Below are 21681 nucleotides of genomic sequence, written 5' to 3'. Positions count from 1 at the left end.
CAATAACTATCAGTGTCTTTTGAACATGTGGTTGAATGTGCCTAACCTTTGGCTTATGGTGTCTGTCGAAAGGTCTAAGAAGATTCGATGGAGCAGCTAAACTATACAGAGTCATACAGTTTAACTGCTCCATCGAATCTTCTTTGAACGTTCGACAAACACCATAAGCCTTCGATGACAGATTCGACCTTAATTAATTTGGATTTTCAGACAAATGCAATTTTTTATGAAAAACCAAATAAATAAAAACGAATTTCAGGAGTAACTAAATAAATGTATTTTACAGACGAAAATGAAATTCCCCAAAAAAATATTTCAGTGTGCACATGTCTAGTGTCCCACATTAGTGCTCCTGAGTCCAGATGTGTAAACAGCTACTGAGTGCCATCTCCTTTACACTGAATCAAGTTTGCATTTCATTCTATTACAAACCCCTCTAGACAACAAACTTCCTTTGACTAGAAATAGGCATGAACATATGTAGTTAAGTGAAACTTTCAAAAACATCGTATTTGAAGTGGCCAAACGAACGATGTTTACTACGAACGATTGAACCCATGAACATGAAAGTGACCATTTTAAACTGTACAACTGTAGGGGTCAGCCCCTAGGATTACTGAACTATATTGCACTGTGTTCCATCTATAATATATACAGCCTGCTATTTCCAGTTTAGCCACAAGATGTCACTGTTGCTGCCGACCCTTCAGAGGAGAGGAAACAGGAAGAGGCCGCGAGCCGAGTGTGAGGGACGGATGAGAATCTGTGAGAGGAACGGAAATCTTCCCGCCCAGCACATTGAGGAGGTCCTCTGCCCTGGACTGGAGGCTGGAGGGAGTGGCTCACGATGAGGCAGCATCCCAGCATGCCCTGCAGCAAGCCACAAGCAGCTCAGCAGAGTACAGCCAGAGAGAAGAGCGTGCTGTCACCATGCACCCCTCCCCTGCCCGGAGACCGCCTCAGGCAGCGGACACAGTGACAGCCGGCATCCCACCCATGTCTCCAGGCTCCAGTGGGGAATTGTCCCCGTTTGACTTGTTGGGTGATATTGGGGACCTCGGCCCGGGGTCACCTACAGACGATGGCCTGGATGGAAACCAGAATGATTCCTCATCGGGACAGAAAAATGACAGCCATACCGAGATTGCTGAGCAGGCCAAACATGAAGCGGAGATTGAGAATCGGATTGCAGAGTTACGGAAAGAAGGATTCTGGACTCCGAGACGTCTCTCTAAATTTCCAGAACCGACTCGTCCAAAAGTTCTCTGGGACTACCTGTGTGAGGAGATGCAGTGGTTGGCTGCAGACTTTGCACAGGAGCGGCGGTGGAAGAGGGGAGTGGCCAGGAAGGTGGTGAGGATGGTGGTGAGACATCATGAGGAACTGAAGCAAAAAGAAGAGGCTGACATAGAGGATGCTGAATCTGAACAGGACTCCTCCTCAGAGGAAGAAGACAACATTGTAGTGGAGGAAGATGATGACGAGTTCACGGCTAATGAGGAGGAAGCTGAAGATGAAGAGGAGACGATTGCAGCGGAGGAAGCCCTGGAGGGCCAGCAGGACCATACAGAGGAGCTCTCCCAATTGGCTCAGGAAGGAGAAATGTCCATAGAAGATCTTCTGAAGAATTACTCGCTGGTGCGGACAGATGAAGAGGAGATGGTGGAGCAAAGTGAAAGCAGCCTCATATCTGAGCAGGAGGCATCCGAATCCTCAGAATGTGATTCGTCGGACTGTGAATCGGAGGGGGTGGAGTTTCTTGTGAAGCAGGAGGATGAAGATGTCGGCACTGACCAATCACAGCAGGAAGCCCCAGAACCCAAGAAAGAGATCACTGATATAGCTACCACCGGCTATACCCCATACATGCTACTGTTCGGTAGAGCCGGACGAGAAATTGTCGAATTGAATTTGGAACAGCCAGAAGATGTGATAGAGCGATCAACCACCTCATGGGTGAAAGAACACCGCAAGCGACTCCAGACCATCTGCCGGTTAGTAGGCCAGAGATTGCAAGAAAAGACTTATACTGACCGTCCTCCCATCCAAGAGATTCCGTTGCAACCTGGAGACCGGGTGCTGGTTCGAGAGAAACGGCCCAGAGGCAAGTTGAGTGAGCGTTGGGAGGTACAGCCGTACAAAGTGATCAAGAGAGTGTATCCCAATGGTCCAGTTTACGAAGTTCGTGTTGAGAATGGGGAGTCGGCTTCAAGGGTTCTACATAGGAATATGCTACGGCCATGTCGGTCAGAAGATCGGATACCTGCACAGAGGACACCACTCCCTGCCCCTTCCTCAGAATTTGTCATTTCCGATGGGAATAATATTGAAGACTGGTGGATTGTTCCTGACTCTGCACGTGATGAAGCCCCTGTTATAGAACCAGTACCAGCTCCAAGGGAGGAAGGACAAGTCCTAACAGAAAGACAAGACCTCCGGAGATCTAGTAGGTCTACTGCAGGGGTTCCACCAAACAGGTACAATGCTGATCAGTTTATTTGGTCTAACTGTATGTATTATGAACAATGTTGTGCTGCCGTTAAAGATTGATTTAACCCTTTTCTTCCCCATGGACTATATAGCAAGGCCGAGGACGGCCACCTTTAAGCGGGGAGGCATGTAGGGGTCAGCCCCTAGGATTACTGAACTATATTGCACTGTGTTCCATCTATAATATATACAGCCTGCTATTTCCAGTTTAGCCACAAGATGTCACTGTTGCTGCCGACCCTTCAGAGGAGAGGAAACAGGAAGTGGCAGTGAGAGAGAACTGTGAGGAGTGTGTGGGCAGCTGAGGAATTCCTGTGCGGAGCTGAGGAAAAGTCAAGTCTGCCCTGAGGAGAGGGAGACTTTGTGTGGATAAAGAGTCGCAGTATCCAGCTAAAGATCGGGCACCTCGGGCAGAGAGAGAGAGCTGTGGTGATTTTGGGCCGCATCTGTGTTCATCCATCCGTCCCAGACGGGCAAGCTGCAGCACTAGGAACTGGACTTCACCTGCCTCATGAAGGAGGCCAAGACAAGGGACCCTCCAGCTGTCTAACAAACTGTGAGTGAGCACCGGTGCTGGATTGTGATAGGGAATAGTACAGTCCCTACTGAGATAGTACGTTGTAGAAACGTGTCCCGATAAGCGGGAATCAGGCAGGACATATTAGAAGAGGGTAGCCTGTATCACTGTGCATGTGTTGGCGGGAAAGCCATTTTGTGTACCACATTCCAGTTAGCCTTACTGTAAACTACTGTGAATTGTTAATACTGTTATCCTCCTCCTCCGGCCATTATATCTTACTGTTTAATAAAGCCGGTTTTTGTTTCAGCCTCCTTGTCTGCTGTCCCGTACTTGAAACCTGCATTGCGGTCTCCTATACCTCTGACCGCTACACAACACTAAATAAAAGCATATGGAGCAGTATAGTATGCAAACAATAATAATAATATGAACACACGACAACTACTTACTTTTTTGAAGAACTCACTTGATCCTTCTGTACTGATCGTGCTCCCTCAGTTTCAGGTCTGACCAGCATTTTATTAGTTGATCCTTGGATCGTCATACCCCAAAATTCTTCTGAAGACTCTTCACAACTTTAGTCATGATCTTGGCCTTTCTGATGTTTGGGTTTGGGTAAGGTCTATACGTCCCATCATAGTCGTTCCTCTTCAATATGTCCACCATCGTCAACATTTCTACAAAATACATATTTGAGGCCTTTAACCTCCTCCGGGATCGGGATGTTTCTGGCTCCGGGCTTTCCTCATCCTCCTCCTCTTTAGTGGAATTATCATGCACCTGCTGTCTCTCCGCCAGGTGCTCTCCCCACTGCGCTGAAAGAGAAGGGGTGGGGAATAGACTAGAAAGAACATCAGGGGTGGGCAGAGTTTCACACATATGCACTGTATATAAAACGTAAAACACGCGTGTGTCGTACTACCATCTGTGAGCAGAGGAAGGAGTAGCGGACGCTCCGATCGTTCGAACGAAGGTACAATTTTAACTTGGTACATCACTGGCCTATACTGCTTCTAGATTGAGGCTTATATTGGGGCAAGATTAGAAGAGTTTAGCCTGACATTAGGGTTTGTCTTGTGTTGTGTCTTGCAGAGAATATGGATCCCTTCAAGGAACCACATTTTCTTGGCATATTCATTGATATGCTCAGGGAGCTGCCCTGCCTGTGGCAGGTGAACCACCCCTTTTTTAAGGACCTAAGAAAGAGGAAGGCAGCACTGGAAAAACTGCTTGCTTTGGTGAAGACGATGGTCCCCATGGCAGACATGACCTATGTGAAAAAAATTGGTGGCCTGAGGAGTACATATCTGAGGGAGCGCAAGAAGGTCCAGAATTCCATGAGATAAGGAGATGCAGATGACATTTATATCCCCAGGATGTTGTACTATGAAAGGCTGCATTTTCTGGCAGAGCAGAGGGAATCCAAGCCAGCACTCTACAGTCTTCCTTCAAGTCTTCCTCCCCCCCAGCTGAGGCTTCAGGTAGAGCATTGGTCAACATATTTCTTGTTGTACATTTAATAATGTTAACTAGATGTTATTATTGATCAGTAAGTTCTGATTTAACAAAGTGTTTTACATATCAATAGACAGTAGTGACCAAAAATGATTGGGACAAGAATGAAAAATGCTGGAGTCATAATGATAGTCTGTTCTATTTATTAACATTCAATTTGCAACAGTCATGAGCTGAAAATTGTGTGATTAATGAACAAAAAACTAAAACTATGTCCCATTTACATACACAGGAAGACCTCAGCCGGGAGGAGGCTGTGGCAAGTGGCAGTCGGGAGGAGGCTGTGTCAAGTGACAGCTGGGATGTCGACCATCGCCCTCCTCCTCCTCCACCTCCTGCCACAGCTACAACAGCAGAGCCACAGCCTGGAAGGAAGCCTGCAGGGAATTGTCTAAGGAAGACCAGAGAGTGATGGCCTGGGTTCAGTCTGGTCTGACAGAAGATGCAGGCTGTTATATGACCACAGCCTGGATGCCATCTGCTGTTCCTGATCTCTTGGACTTCTGGACCAGACTGTTCTCCCTTAGATGTGGACTCCTCAGGCCACCAATTTTGCATTTAAATAATTGATGTCTGCCCTGGGGGCCAAAGGCTTTGCCAAATTTACCAGTTTCTCCAGCGTTGCCTTCCTGTTAATTTGCTTATGACACCTAATAAAGGTTTTTTTTGGTTAAAGAAATACTTGCCTATGTGTTTTACTTCAAAAAGGACAGTTTATTTGTGAGTAGGCAGGTACATTTCAAAAATACAAAGTCAAATTAACAAGGGGCACCAACACCAACCAACCTCCTGGAGATTAAAAATTAAAACAATACAATAAAAAGATAATAATGGTGTTGTGGTAAGTTGACACACAAAAAAAAAAAATTACAAAGATGACCAAAATTAAAAAAAAATGAGATCTTGATAAAAAAAGCAACCACAAAATTAAAAAAAAAAGTAAAAAGATAAAAATCCAAAATGATTCGGGAGATCTGACGAATAAAAATACTGTATTCATGAAATGAGGAAAAAGAATAAAGAAATACGTTTTGGAGAAGTGTGTGTGAATATGAGCAGCAAAACAACTTCATTCTTCTAGCATTATAAAGAAAAAGAGAATGCGCTGCATTAAACAATTTTTAACATTGCAGCATGACGAATGTGCTATATCCATTACGAACGCTAGTTTTACCTGACCGAGCGCTTACGTCTCATAATTTACTCTGAGCATGCGTGACACTTTGTGTGTTGGACTAGGCTACACACGATCAGAATTGATGTGATCGGATCATGTTGTCGGAAAATTTGAGACCTAGCTCTCAAACTTTGTGCGTCGGAAATTCCGGCGGAAAAAGTTCGATGGAGCCCACACATGGTTGGATTTTCTGACAACATGATCCGATCGCACATTTTCCATCAGAAATTCCAATCATGTGTACAAGGCATTAAGTCCTTCAGAGGCATACTCCAGCATTGTTGTCTTTAAAGCGTACCCTAGTTAATAGTCTTTGTGGCACGCCATGCCAGGGGACATTCTCCATCTCCATCCCCTGTGTGTCTCACACTCAAGGCTGTACTGTACTCACAAATGTTCTCTTATGGGACCAATGACCTCTCCCTGAACTCCCTCGGAGGAACGCTGTTGAACCAGACCACTGTCCCAATTTATATCACACAGGGCAAGTGGGTTGGACTCAGACAGGAAACCAAAATGGTCAGGAACACAAGCAAAACATTAAGCACAACCCTCCCAGCTGGGACAGCACCTAATGACTACTTCAACCTGCTTACATGGTAATAAGACTACTGAACTCCTTGACCATCCTACAGAGGCTTCTCTGCAACCCTTTTCCTGGCTGTGATGAATAGAAAGATCACATGGCCATTGGGAACATGTTTATGCATGAATGAAGTAGGAACTAAAGACTATAAACTACGTTTAGAGAAAGGACTGATGTAAATGGATCGTGTTATTTGTAAAGCACTACAGAATTAGTTGGCACTATATAAATGAATCAAAAATAGATCAGTGATAATGATGCTCACAGTGCAGTAACTGATAGCAACCAGATTTCATTTCTCTAAGGTAAGACCAATAAGTGATTTATTCTGATTGGTTGCTATGGATCATTGCACAGTATCATTCATTGCCTTCTTGAATAAGACATATTAGCTTTATTTCACCAAACGATAGCCCATGCAATAATTTCACCTCTGAGTTATTTATGAACTCTTTTGATTAAAAAGAGTATTTTCAATTCTCATGATGTTTTATTGCTTTAGCAGCTCTGGTTTATTCACCACAATGCGTTATTCTTTCTCATTATATTATCAGTTTTGGCAGCACATATAAGGAAAATTCTGTGCAACAAAATTACTGCACTGTTTTTGTTCGTTATTGTTTCTTTGTAATATCGCCAGCTTTTGACTGCCATTAATATGTCCTATGAGGTGTTTATGAGAAGAAGAGAAAATTGAACCATTTGAGGTTTGCTATCTAGCATAATGTTTCATGTGAAAAAACTTTGATTAGTAAAAATTAGACACGTGAAAAAGTTAAAAGATAAGTTCACCTTTTAAAAAAAAAAAAATGTAAATGCACATCTTTTTGCAGGTAAAACAATGTGCATTTATTTTTTTATTGGAAGCCTGTAAAGCATTGCACCCACTATCAGAAGATCATAGGTGCAATGCAGAGCTCTTGCAGACTCTGTGTGTAAGCTGTCTGCTCATACCTCATACAGGCAAGCAGTTTTACCCTGCAGAAAGCATCAATTAACTACCAAGAGCAGTCAACAGCGCCCTGGTAGTACATTGAGAACTACAGGCAGATGTCAGTACTTGTAGTTTACCATTCAAAGGACCCTGTGAATGAATGACCCTCACAGCAGGGACTCGGGGGAAGGGGTGAAGCTGCAGCAGTAACATGTTACATGTTACAGTCTGAATATGAGTGTAACATGCAACATGTTATAAAGGATGTACTTATCCTTTAAAGTGTATGTAAACCCTAACATTAAGCTTTTTATCCGCTCCCCTTTGGTTTGTTAAAAAAATACCATTGTTATTGTATTATCCGTTCAATAATGGCAAAAAAAAAATAGTTGATCTTGCCAGAAATTCTTGTGGTAGGACTATCAGGGTGACAAAGGCCACACTTGCGAACGGGCCCTGGTGTTTCGCCACTGCGAGGTTGCTGGCCACAAGGTCTGAGCTGAGAGCATCTCTCCCATACAGCCCAGAGCCTGCACTGACAGTTCCCCCTCCCTCCTCCCTTGTACAGATGGAAGCGAAGAGAGCCAATCTGCTCCTTCTCCTCCAGCCCCTCTCCTCCTGTGTGCACCGTGGGAAGTGTGAAGCTAAGCAGCTGAATTTGATCAGCGGTGCACACACAGGAGGAGAAGAGTGGGAGGAAAAGAAGCAGGTGGAGAAGGGAAGGGGGACTGTCAGCGCATGCTCTGGGCTCTGTGAGAGAGATGTTTTTAGCTCAGAGTCCTGCTGAGGAAGCACTGATAGGCAGCACCGATAGGCTGCACTGGTGGGCACCAATAGGTGTCATTGATGAGCACTGATAGGTGGCACTGATAGGTGGCACTGATAGGAAGCACTGATAGGCGGCACTAATAGGCAGCACTGATAGGTGGCACTGATGGGCACTGATAGGCGGTATTGACGAGCACTGGTAGGAGGCACTAATAGGCAGCCCATCAGTGCAGCACTGATGGGCACTGATAGGCGGCATTGATGAGAACTGATAGATGGCACTGATAGGCAGCAATGTTAGGCGGTATTGATGAGCACTGATAGGTGGCACTGATAAGCGGCATTGTTGAGCACTGATAGGCGGCACTGATAAGCGGCATTGTTGAGCACTGATAGGCAGCACTGATATGCTGCACTGATGAGCACTGATAGGTGGCACCGATGGGCACTGATAGGTGGTATTGATGGGCACTGATAGTCGGCACTGATGGACATTAATAGGCGGCATTGATAGCCAGCACTGATGGGGCTGCACTGATAGGCACTGATGGGGCTGCACTGATAATCAGGGCACTGATTATCACTGACCTGATTATCAGTGTAAACAATGTACTGACAGTCTTGCCTGATAGTCTTGCCTTCCACAGCATGGAAGAAAAAGACTGCCAATAATTGGCGAGTCTGTTTACATGTGATTCGTTGTGATTGGCTCGTTACTGTGATCTGTGATCAGCTGTGGGGATGTCCATGGACGCCCTCCCAGAACTGGAAGCCTGGGACTCAGATGGAAGGGGGAGGGGAGTCAGGTGGGCCCTTTATGGTTTCTTGCACCAGGGCCCTGAAGGTTCTAGTTACGCCTCTGTTCTAAGCTGATATCTTCCTCTACACTCCATTGTACTTACATTGTTTCAGTGCTATATGTGGACCACAGAATACCCCCCCCCCCCAATAAGTTGTGAAGAGGAGGAGAGAGAGGTGTTTTGTAGTCCTAACAGACTTCCTGTCCTAGACTGACAACAATGCTCTTCCACACATACAGTGCAGTGAGTAAGTGTTGTCTCTCTGGGACAGAAGAAGTGTGTTATTGACAGGATCTTCAGGTGAAAATAAAGGGAAACAAGCCCAAAAAATGAAAATGAATGAAGCCTTAACATCTAAAGACCAGTAATTTGCAATTAGGAAAGAGTTTGGGTTCAGCCAGAATCTAGAAGCTAGTTGTCATTGCTAAGCCAATGAACTGCAGGTGAGAGATTTCCTGCCCCGCAGCTGCATGTACACAAAGAAGCAGGAAAGATCACAACATCATTGATCTCATATGGATACATGGACATTTTATGCAGGGGTCAAGTCCTGGGGAAAAAAGTGTGGGAATTCCCACCAAAGATCCACTCGCCCACCAAAAAAATAAATAAAAATGATACGTTCATATGCACGAATGCTTTAAAAGTGGTATTTTTTATAACTTTGCCAGGTATTGTGCTCAACTTACCACCCCAAACTGATGTTCCTCCCTCAGCTCACCTCTCTCCCTGCATGTCCTGTGAGCAGAATAGCTATGCTCTTCCTCTGGGTTCTCTCATCATATGGCACTGAAGATAGAGGAGGGGGGGATTCAGCGGGACACACAGAGCAAGTATGCAGGAGACTGGGGGGGGGAGATGAGGAGACAGAAAATCAGGAGGGGGAGGCAGGGAGGAGCGCATCATGAGAGGTCTGACTAAATACAATCTCTTAGCAGCAGGGACCTGATCTACCAGTCAGATAGCTGTAATTGACAGGTAGATCTAAGCGGAAGCTGTCATGGGGCCCCCTACTGGCAAAGCCTGAATGGTCAGGTGTGCGGCACTTACTATTGCAAGCTGTGTTGGCGGCTGCTGGTGTAGCGCCTGCCAAACAGCTCGCATACTTCAAAGTCTTGCAGGACGCGGCTGCTAATGGGAACCAAGTTCCTGTTGTGGAAAAATTACAGGAACTCTGTTCCCATGCGTTCCCACAGGACTTGAGCCCTGATTTTAGGTCAATAACATCTATCTTGACCTAATATGGCCATGTGCCCATATTAGGTCAATGAAGTTGTGAGCATTTCCAGTCCTTTGTGTACTTCAGCTGCAGGTCAGTGAATACTGTGTTGCATAGCTGTGTTGCATAGAGATGCATGATGAAGAAATGTTTTTTGTTTTGGTTTCATTTGTTAAGTAAATTATTTTGTTTGTCGTAATCATTATGTTAGCATGATTTGTTTTTGGAATGATTTGTTATATCAGGAGACTATATATTCACTCTGAATCAATTCTTACTTTCAGAAGTCCTGTTTTCATGTATTAGGTTATTCATTTAAATTATTATTTATTTATTTAATTCCTGACTTTTGTTGGGCCGCACATATACAAATTAAACAAATGGTCTTTCAACTTCAAAATAAAAAGAATCTCAAAGATGAATCTTAGAATAATCACTCTACGCTCACTAGAATAAAAATGACTGGATCAGTATCATTTCCGATCATTCGTTATGTCATTACTTTATTTTTGATGCTTCAATTATTAACAAAAGGCTCAAACTATCCCATCATGTCACCCAAATGGATACGAATGAATTCATTGTTTTCATTATAATTTATTTCAAATTAGTTAAAATTTGTTGCTTTTGTGATTTGTAGATTAGGATACATCCGAATCTCAAAACCACACAAATTTTGTCCGAATTTAGTTTTGTAATGAAACGAATCACACATGTATATCACCCACCAGCAGTTCATTGGACCAGAAATGAAAGCTAACATGCTTTCATTTAGCTCAGAGTTCAGAGAAATTGGGTTTGGACTGAATCCAAGCTCATCTCCAGTGACAATATATTACATTTCTGCTCTTGGGTTTAGTTTCATGTTAAATAGTTACCAGTACCAGACAAAGTCTTGACATCTTTAAAAGTTTTCAAATGACTCTGCGATAGTGGGATGTATCAGGGATGGGGGAGAGACTAAGTATAGGACTGCAGTGGAAAAATTTGTCACATAGTGTGAGGATAATTATCTGTATCTAAATGTGAGAAAGACAAAGGAGCTGGAGAAGGAGAAAGGCACCAGTGACCCCCATCTCCATCTGAGGAGTGGATATGGATGTAGTAGAGAGTTACAAGTATCTGGGGGTGCACATAGAAAATAACCTGGACTGGAGCAAGAACACTGAGGTGCTCTATAGGAAGGACAAGTGCCACCTCTATTTTTTGAGGAGACTGAGGTTTTTTAACATCTGCCAGACAATGCTTATAAGTATGTGGTGGCCAGTGCTCTCCTGTATGCAGCGGTACGCTGAAGAAACAGGCTTATGCCGCGTACACACAATCGGAATTTTGGTCGGAAAAAGCTCTGATGGTTTTCCCGACGGAATTCCGACGGGATTTCGCTCAAGCTGTGTTGCATACGCACAGTCACACCATGCAACACGTACGACGGGACTAGAAAAAGGATGTTCAATAGCCAGTAGCCAATAGCTCCTGTCTCGTAGTTGAATCTGAGCATGGGTGAGTTTTTGTGCGTCGGAATTGCTTACACACAAATGCATTTTCGGATAGGAACTTTTTCCGACTGTAAAATTGAGAACATGCTCTCAATCTTTTGCTGGTCGAAATTCGGCCAGAAAAAGTCAGATGAAACATACACACAATCCCATTTTCCGACCAAAATCTCTCATCAGTCTTTTGCTGGCTGAATTTCCAATCGTGTGTACGTGGCATTATGTTTGCCGACACCAACAGACTCAACAGACTGATTCACAAGGCCAGTGATGTTGTTGGGTTGGAGTCTTTAACAACAATGTTGGAGAGGAGAATGTTGTTCAATTTTGGACAATTCCACCCAGCCACTCCACAATACGCTAGTCAGTCTGCAGAGTACCATCAGTGACAGATTGTTACAACCACAATGCACCACAGAGAGACAAAGGCAGTAATTTTTGCCTGTGGCCATCAAGTTATATAATTCTTCTCTGCGAGTGCTGCAGGTGAAGATTTACAGTAAATCTGGTTTGTGATCAGGATTTGTATGTAATTTTTATAGTGTGTTGGTATTATTTTAATTATTATTTGAAGGAATGCTAGAGAAAGTGGTGTATTATTTGCATTTTGGTAGTTAGATTTTTCTGTTCTTTTTTAATCTGTGTTATTTATTCTATCTTGTATGTTTTGTATGGATGGTTTATAAGAGTATAGTTTTACTTTTTCTTTTTTTTTGTTGTGCCATTGTGTCTTGTTCTGTTCGTTGTTGTGATCTTGTGTTGTCTTTGTTGAGTGTGGCTGTGTCGCAATAATTTCCTTTTGGATTTAATAAAGTATTCTGATACAAAGTACAAAGCAATATCATTGCACACTTACAAGATAGTTAGGTATGTGAATTTAACATTTTAATGAGAAATATTATATTTGAGTAAAATAATGAGCAAAAGAATGCATTCAACTTAGTGAATTCACACCCTGAATTTAAAAAAAATGCCAAAATTAGCCCCTTCCATAGAGGTATTTGAGTCATATCTTGTTAGACTAATTCATATTTCAGAATAAGTCCCTTCAAAGGAGACAGATGTCGGAGCTCCATCCCAGATCCTGAAGACTGAATAATCTCCTAGCAACAGCCAACATAAAACATTACTGCAACCGAGAATCGGATTCCAATACCTTCCGTACAACTTTCACTTCGTGACAGTCGCTCTGACATCCGACAAGGTTTTACCAATTAACCTGAACTGTCTCCCAGATCTCCAGGCCCTGCGGGGTTAATTGGTTTTACATAACCAATTGTGGCCGGCAGTGGCTGGCTAATATCCAGTCTCAGTGGGCTGGATGTGCTAGGAATGGATATTCCACACTGCTATGGGAACTGCTATTTTAGTCTTTTCATGTACGGTAATAAAATCCTGGAATATGTGCCATTTGTATAGTCTCAGCAATATTCTGAGCCGGCAGCTCAATTTGTATTCAAAGCAACCAACGTGTCTGTCACTGCTTGGTGCACTACGGGTCTGAAATCCTCAGGGAACTTTGCAGCTGTCAAATTGACTTCCATCACTTCTTCCTGAGCTGAGAGACAAATTATCCTGCCTGCCGTCTGACTAGACTCAAAAGATCGAACCAGCAATTTCGCACTGATAGAACTCCCAGTTCCAATTCAAATGACGGCCTTAGCCCATGTAGAAGTGAGTGCCTGGGAATATATTTACTTTCTCTTTAGAGGCATTTAGCAGGTAGGAGGACATGTTAAACAGACGCAGGCGACGGTTGAAATAATAGAGAGGAGGGCAGGGATGAGTCGTTTCTCCGCAGATGGATTAATTTAATGGAAGGAGACCTTGCAATGCAGAAAAAAAGAAACATAGTGCACTTACTTTAGCTGGAGAAGGAATTTCTTTGTTGTAAAAAAAATGGGTTAAACCCATTCAGTGGATTAATTTTTCTCACTAAATGCCTTGACCGTCCATACAGGCATTGATGTGCCATTATCCAATACAGTGATAACTGCTGATATACTCCTCTGAATGGCACTGAATATGAACTGTTGACAGTGAAGTCCAATATGTTGAGGGCCCAATTAGATCTATGTTTGTGAACTGATTTGTGTTTTTTTTTTTTAATGTTAGGCAGGTCATCGTTGTGTGTTAATGTGCGTTAGTACATGTTTACAATGGGTTTTTTTTAGTTAAAATTTTGAGTGGATAGATTTAACAACCATTGACCAAGGCTTGGTAATACCCAGTGGCGGCTGGTGCTTGAAATTTTGGGGGTTGGGGGTGCCACACGCTCGCACCAAAGTCCTAAGACTCCCTGGCGAATCGGGTCTCAGGACCCGCTATCTGATTGGGCAGGTGGAGAAGCAGGAAGACATTAGTGAATTAATATTGTGTCACACAAGTGGATGGGCTCGGGGCGCAGAGCCACCATTTTTGAAGCCAATTAGAGCCTCAGGCTATAATCACCTGCTTTAAAAAAAAAAAACACATTAAAATCCATGCATCTGGCACCCTGCATGGAGATTGGGAGCCGGGTGCTGCCCTTGTGCCCCTAATGAGCAGGCTGCCACTGGTAATACCCATTTCAACACATCAAAACGTATTTTATATGCATTTCTGATGGATTGCTATTGACTTCTATGGGCCTCCTAATGCACTAAAATGTAAATATAAAACAAACATGTATTTTTTAAACTATACTGCACTGCAGAGCACATATATGAGCAGTCATTATTTTTATTATAGTGAATCTGGACAAATGTTTTAGAGAATTGTAACACATGCATTAAAACACGAGCTCTCAGGCATTACTATCTTTTGAAGACCACTGTATATGCCCCTTTTCACACTGCCTTGTGTGCTAACCCTTTTACTGCCAGGTCTGTACGTTGTACAGACCTAATAGTCAGGGGTTTTACACACATTCCCAGTGGCTGCAGTCACCCTGAGTGTGTGAATATCTGACAAGTCAACTGATGGTTATTAATGTCTGTCAAGGTTGGAATATTTTATTATTACCGGATACCTGCAATTTACATATATGTATTAGTATTGTCATTATTTTATGGCTTTCTGGATTTATCCTTTCAGGGATGACCCCAGTAGTTTTCTATTTCATTTATTTTATTTTTTTCTACTCCCCCTGCCCTCCTTTTTTTGTGTCTGGATTATAATATGATGTATATATGTATGTACTTTGTATTTTTATTTTTTATTTTAGATGTTGATCAAACTATACAGTAACCAAGCCTTGATGAAGCGGCTATAGATTACAACTGCGAAACATGTCGGCCATCATTTGTTCTTATGCAATATGTACTGTATGTGTATCACTGTTTTGTATTCTGGGGATTTAGTTTTTCCCCTTTTATGTATATGTATGAAATATATTTTCCTTTGTATAGCTGTTGTGGTTTATAATAAAATTTCTAATTTTTATATATATAGCTGTTTCTTTACACATGTCTGGAGTTGACCGTTTAACACCCACGTTACAATTTTCTTCTTTTTTTACTATATAATTAGGGTTGGCACTCTAGGACATATCTTTTGATCTGACATGGGTTGGTCTTGACTACATGTTTATGACCCCAAATTACCTCACTACTAGGGATGAACTCGGTGTTCGACTCAAACGCATGTTCGACTCGAACACGGGGCGTTCGCCTGTTCAGCAAATTCAGAACTTTGTGGACCGTTTGCACCATATTCGTGTAGCGTGAACGGCCCACAATGCACTACGCTATAGCAGTGCATTGCAGTGCATGCTTGGCCAATCACAGAGCTGGCAGTGAGGAGAGCCATAATTGGCCACAGGCAGGATGCCTGTGGCCAATTATAGCTCAGGGGGGTTTAGTACACACCCCACACTATATAAGGCCACCAGCGCAGCGGCCTTGTGTAGTGTGTTGGCATGCAGGGAAAGAGCAAAATAGGCAGGGACAGTGTATTTTTTCTTGGGAACCTAGCAATGTTAAAGTGGGTGTTGTGTGCCTCTTGCACAGTATACACCTGAAGCTACCCCTTATTGCTGGTGTTGTTCTGTTTCTGTAACACTGGCATCTGCAGCATTTACAGTGGGTGTTGTGTGCCTCCTGCACAGTATACACCTGAAGATACCCCTTATTGCTGGTGTTGTTCTGTTTCTGTAATACAGCATACTATAGACACCCCCCAGGCACCATATTTAAAGGAATATTTATTTATACATTTTTTTCACTTTAATCGTCATTACAATCAGTGCTCCCAAAAAAACGACATTTAAAAAAAAAAATGTTTGCATTGATCCATGTCCCCTGGGGCAGGAGCCGGGTCCCCAAATCCTTTATAGGATAATATCTTGCATATTAGCCTTTAAAATGAGCACTTTTGATTTCAAAAGTTCGAGTCCCATAGACTTTAATGGGGTTCTAAAGTTTGTACGATTTTTAGGTCCGTTCGAAGGTTCTGGTGCGAACCGAACCGGGGGGTTTGGCTCATCCCTACTCACTACATATATTCTGTGTGAGTTTGTCAAATAAAGCTTCCAGTTTCATACAAGCTATTTGTCGGCTAGTCTTGTATGCTATGCGGCTATAATATCTGGTATCTATATCCAGACTGGAGGAAGCGGTATACTGACGGAAGCACTTAAGCGGAGCATGGGACGGTTCCGTCACAATCACTTACCCACAAATCTGATTTTAAACCAATTTCTATAATTTTTTACCCCTCAGCAATCGCAGCTTTAAAGGGGTTGTAAACCTTTGTGTTTTTTCACCTTAATGCATAGCATGAAAAAAATCACCTGGCGGTGACCACCCCCCGGCCTCCCCTTTTACATATCTGAGCCCTGGAACTTGACCCTCTGGGGATGCACTGTCGCTCTGCCTGGGGTTCTCGGCTCTTGATTGAACAGATTGATAGCAGCGCAGCTATTGGCTCCCACTGCTGTCAATCAAATCCAATGATGTGGGCGCTGGGGGGCATGGCCGAGTCATACATTTGGCAGCTATGGACGCTGAATGCTGGACTCGGGAGCATGTCCGCAAGGTAACCCACTTGGGGGAAACACTTCCCCGAGGGGGTTATCTGATGTGGGGAGTAGCCACCGGGGGACCCCAGAAGAGCAAGTTCGGAGCCACTGTGTGCAAAATGAGCTGCACAGTGGTAAGTAAAAAATGAACCCTTACAATCACTTTAAACTGTCCCCTGACCCATACACAATTATATATTTTATATATTAAAAAAAAAGGAAAATATAAAGCAAGCTCACAAAAAAAGTATTAGGATTTGAATTTTAAATGTTTTTCAATTTAGCACAATGTGTACTCTGTACCAGATTTTATCTCCTCTTGTCAGGTTAATTCAAATGGAAAGAAAAAATGCATTAATTATATAAGAACATTCATTTAAATTACTAATAAACATCAGGTTGCTGGGATAGCTTGTCCAGTGTGAACATTCTAATTAATATTTGATTAATGCATAATAACAGTAACAAAGTCGGTAGCACATTATAAGCAACAATACCACTTCAGTGACATTCTTAATAAAATGAGCTTTCATCAGACGGTTATTGAGCACTATTTAGCTTCAGAAGGTCTTAAGGGATGTAAGGGTGATTCTTACGGCTGTCATATAAACACTATGCTGTTTAATTACATCCTTGCCTCTTGTCATCTTTTTTTTCCATCAACAATTTTTTTTCCTGCACGTTTCTCCTCCGTAATGTAGTCTCTGACCCGGCCATGATTTGGACAAATAGAGCTATTGATTGCCTTTGATTGATCCTTGTTAAACACTGAGAAAATCAATGGAACGTTTATAACAGACACTCTGAGCAAAGAGCCAGGGGCGGGAATCCCTTTAAACACAGACAAATGCTTCTATTAGGAGCAAATTATGAATTTAAGATTATGGTCAGTAAAACAGAAGTCCATGTAACAGAAGCTCCTGGAATTTACCTGCAAAAAAATAAATAAGTAATGCTTTTTTGACCATTGAAAAAGAGACGTGATCCCAGATGTGTGGCCTTCCAGCACTATTTATTTTAGAAGGAAAGTTGAAATAAGCATTTTCTTTTCCATACTAAAAGGGCAGGTTCACTTTTTAAACAAAGAGTTATATTTAGAGACAAACTATTTGCTAATTTTGGACTCAAAACTCATAAGTGGCAGATCTGCAAAATTAATTATCAGTTTTAGGGCATGTTCACATCTGTAGCTGCTTTATAACAAGGCCACTGGTATGCACTGTAAAAGGAGGCAGTGCCCATCATTAATGATGCATAAATCTTTTTTTTTTTGTTTTGCTTACAGTGACAGAGCAAACTGTACTCTCCCTCTCCCCAATTATTTCCTTCTCCCCCCACTGCAGGGTAACATTCCCCTGCTCCTTCCCCAATCCCTTCCCTTAACAGCAGCAGTGGACAAATCAGCAGTCACCCGGAAGAGGATCGTGGGACATGTAGTCCTTAAAGTGGTTGTAAACTCTCACCCAGGTTTTGCAGAACTTAGAACATATCAGCCGTATGGAAAAGCTTACAGCCATAGTCCACGATACTATGCCCCAGTTCTCCAAGATTTGGGATCTGTGGAACCGCTCCAAACTGAATACTGCTGCATAATTCAGATTACTACTCCACGCCCTCTTATGATGAGTTTAAATGCTCAAATTAATCGACCAAACCATGTCATATAATTCTGAAAGGAAGGCATTCCCACGCCCCCGGCTCACTGAGACTTGGTTATTTGAAAGTGGCATTTACGGATCTGTACTGCAAATAACTGATAATCTTTTGAAGACATAATAAATATGCTGAACTATTATGCCCCACCCTCCTTCTTCCCCCCCCCCTCCTTTTCCTTCTTGTTTTTGATTTGTCTCATATGTCAAACTTACTGTTTCTATGAACACTTGTACAAGTGTAAGATACTGTATTCTTGTTATCTTTCTATTTTCAATAAAAATACAATAAAAAAAAAAAAAAAAAAAAAAGTGGTTGTAAACCCTTACATATACCCAGTGAAGTGACTAGCCTCAGATGACACACAGGTGTAGCCAGGGCCGGTGCTACCACTAGGCAAACTAGGCAGCCGCCTAGGGCACCCTGCTGCCTAGGGCGCCTTCCACTGGTGTTCCTACTCTCTTCTCTCTACAGCAAGCAATTAAGTCACAGCATCAGCAGGCAGCTGCCTGTCAGAGGCACAGTGGTGGTGGAGGACTGTGCCTGTGTCCTGACTCCTGAATGAATGGAAACAAGCAAACATTCATTGATGGGCACTGGTAGGCTGCATATGATGGGCGCTGGAGAGGCTGCAATGATGGGCGCTAGTGAGGCTACATTTGATGGGCGCTGGTGAGGCTGCATATGATGGGCGCTGGTGAGACTGCATATGATGGGTGCTGGTGAGACTGCATATGATCATATGATGGACGGTAGTGAGGTTTCATTTGATGGGCGCTGGTGAGGCTGCAGTGATGGGCACTGGTAAGGCTGCATTTGATGGGTGCTGGTGAGGCTACATTTAAAGGACTCTTCATTAAAAAGGTGGGGTTTACATGACAGGAAAAAGGGAGTGGAGCCGGGGGGGCGGCAGCAAAATTAGGTTTTTGCCTAGGGTGTCAACAATTCTTGCACCAGCCCTGGGTGTAGCACCCTCTAGTGTGAGCTACTAGAAGTGTAGTGCAGGTAAAAGCCTTTGTCTGGCTCTGGGATAAACCTGAGTAATGGAATCTGGGTCAGGGTTATTAGAGTTCAAGGCAGAATGACTCATCCCAGCAGCTCTCTGGTGCCACCCCCCAGTTTCTAGATTCTTGGGGAACGTTCTAGAAAATAGTGGACAGAGGTCAGGAGGGGCTGCCTTGATTATTAATGGGCCCTCGGCCAATCCCCAGGAGTGGGCCTGGCAGGGGACTGGGAAACCCATAAATAGACATGGGCCATTCCAGCAGGGAGTCGGGTGGAAGATGGAGAAGCAGTGCTGAGGAGAGGCTGCCGGTGGCCCTTGAGGGGGTTTACCTCAGGCTGGAGCTCGAGAGGCTGGCCTGGAAGGATCCCACCACAGGAGGCAGTTGGAGGGATTCAAGCTGGAGAGGCAGCGGAGAGAGCAAGGAGAGACAATGAGTTCAAATAAAGGCTCATGTAACTATGTGTGTCATTGCCATCATCCCTTGATAAATGTGAATTGTGGTAAACCTCTGAACTGGGATTTTTAAGGCAGTTTCAAACAAAGAAATATGTATTGTATATTTTTGTTAAAAGAGTATCTTTATTTTACATATTAAAAAAAAAATTTATTCAATTGTTAATAAAATACCATCAACATTGGAGATAGTATTTCATCAACAAGGAATTCATTTTTATTTAATATGTAAAATAAAGATACTCTTTTTTTTAAAACATACTGTACAATACAAATGTATTTTCTTGAAATTGCCTTAAAAATCCAAGTTCAGAGATTTACCACAATTCACAGGAGAGACAGTGAGTAGATCAGCATGGTTGGGACAGACAAGGGGAGAGACTACCAGCTGCTCTCTTGAAGACTGTGGTTTGCCAAGTCTTCATCTAACCTCCATGTGTGTGTCAGTCAGGAGAATGGGAACAGGTAGAAAGCCAGGTGTGGCTGGTAGCAGCCAGGTGGGCTGGCATTTTCTGAAAGCAGTGGAACTGGGATCAGTGGCAAAAGGTGAGGATATGGGCTGTTTCACTCCATATGTGCTATTTTTAAAGGGACTGGGAGTCCCTGCCTGTAATGGGCTGTTGCTGAACTGACAAGAAGCCTGTGAGTTCCCTCAGGAGTTAACCAGCAGAAGCTGTGCAAAGAGGAACAAAGTTTGTGCAAGAGGAGTCTGTAAATAGGGAGGAAGTGTCCCAGAAGTTAAACTGTTGTCACTCTGGGCATCCCATAATCCCTTACCCCATCCAAGTTATCATCCAGTAATAAAACAACAAGAACAAGCCAAAGACGGATTTCTATGTATAGATGAAATAAGGAAATGCTGAGTGACTGGCTGTGCAGCAGTGGGGAACCCTTTCACTTGCAGCCCCTGCAGTGGTAGTGCTACACAGAGATGAAACAAATCCTTCTACATAAGTTTTACCTGTTTATCTTCAGCCCTTTCTTCTCTACATCTATTTAAAGTGCAGAAGTTATACAGCGTATCTGAGCATTCAGAAAGCAGGTGGCAGAGAGCTGAAGTTACACTCTGCAGAGCCCAGTGTCAGGAAAACAAGTCATAAGCGACTCTTGCAGATTTTAGAGGAACAAGGCAGCAGAGAGAAATTACACGTAGTGCTCTAGAGAGAGATAAGTACACACTATAGAGGGATATGTTTTTCTCCAGGTATTGTGTGCAGGGGACGAGAGAGTGTGCAGACCTGCTGTTGTGTGCTATGTTTACACCAGAGGATCAGAGAGTACAGAGCTGTAACCTGTGTGCTATGGCACTGAGCCACTGTGAATATACAGGTTAGTACGGGGAGCTGAGAGTGCAGACATAGCGCTGGGGTGTCAAAAGTTTTCGAGTTCGAATAGTTTTTGAATTTGAACAGTTTTCCAATTTCCAAAGAGAATAAAATAGAATATAAAATAAAGGAATGAAATAGAATTTTTTTTATAGAATAGAAAATATTATAACAGAAAATAAAAGAATAGATTATAGTAGCGTAAAACAGAACAAAATAGAATAGTAAATAAAACAAAATAGAATAAAAAAGAAACCAATAGAATAGAATAAGAAAAAATAGAATAAAATAGAAAGAATATAACCATCTTCTGAAATTCAAGAGAAAATAATAAAATAGGAGAGAATTTAATTAAAAAAACAATAGAATAGAAATTTGAATCTAAATAGAATAGAAAAGAATAGGTTAGAATAGAAAATAACAGCTAGTGATGGAACTGATAGCACAAGCCATGCGTATTTTATCCCTCATTGAAGGCATTCTCAGGTAGGTACCATCACCGAAAAAGTAGCACCTTACGCTGACAATGTGGTCCTCTTTTTGAATGACCCTGGGCCTTCCCTTAAGGGGGCACTGGTGTTGCTCTTCTTGTATTCTCCCTGTATTCAACAGGGTTGAAGGTCAACTGGGATAAATCTCTGATCCTGCCCATAGATGGGGAGGCTGAGGCCAGGGCAGACCCTGATTTGCCCCTTAAGTGGACCGCTTCTGCCAAATATTTGGGGGTAGTGATCTCCCCC

The 21681-nt window shown here is 42.9% G+C and overlaps 1 protein-coding gene across 1 annotated transcript in view; it reads left to right on the top strand.

The window, feature by feature from the left end:
• The first annotated feature begins 732 nt into the window (after positions 1–732).
• The window catches only part of LOC143932991 (uncharacterized), a 101671-nt gene continuing 80722 nt past the window's right edge, over positions 733–21681 (top strand). The window contains exon 1 of the mRNA XM_077455912.1: positions 733–1879. Within this exon, the coding sequence (XP_077312038.1) occupies positions 931–1879 (949 nt within the window). The 5' untranslated portion in view covers positions 733–930. The remainder of the gene's footprint in view (positions 1880–21681) is intronic.

Source organism: Lithobates pipiens, unplaced genomic scaffold (assembly GCF_037356315.1).
Source record: "Lithobates pipiens isolate NorthernLeopardFrog02 unplaced genomic scaffold, aLitPip1_a1.2 Scaffold_27, whole genome shotgun sequence".
Lineage (NCBI taxonomy): Eukaryota > Metazoa > Chordata > Amphibia > Anura > Ranidae > Lithobates > Lithobates pipiens.
Note: the sequence above shows the minus strand (reverse complement) of the source record. Positions and strands in the feature narration are given on the sequence as shown.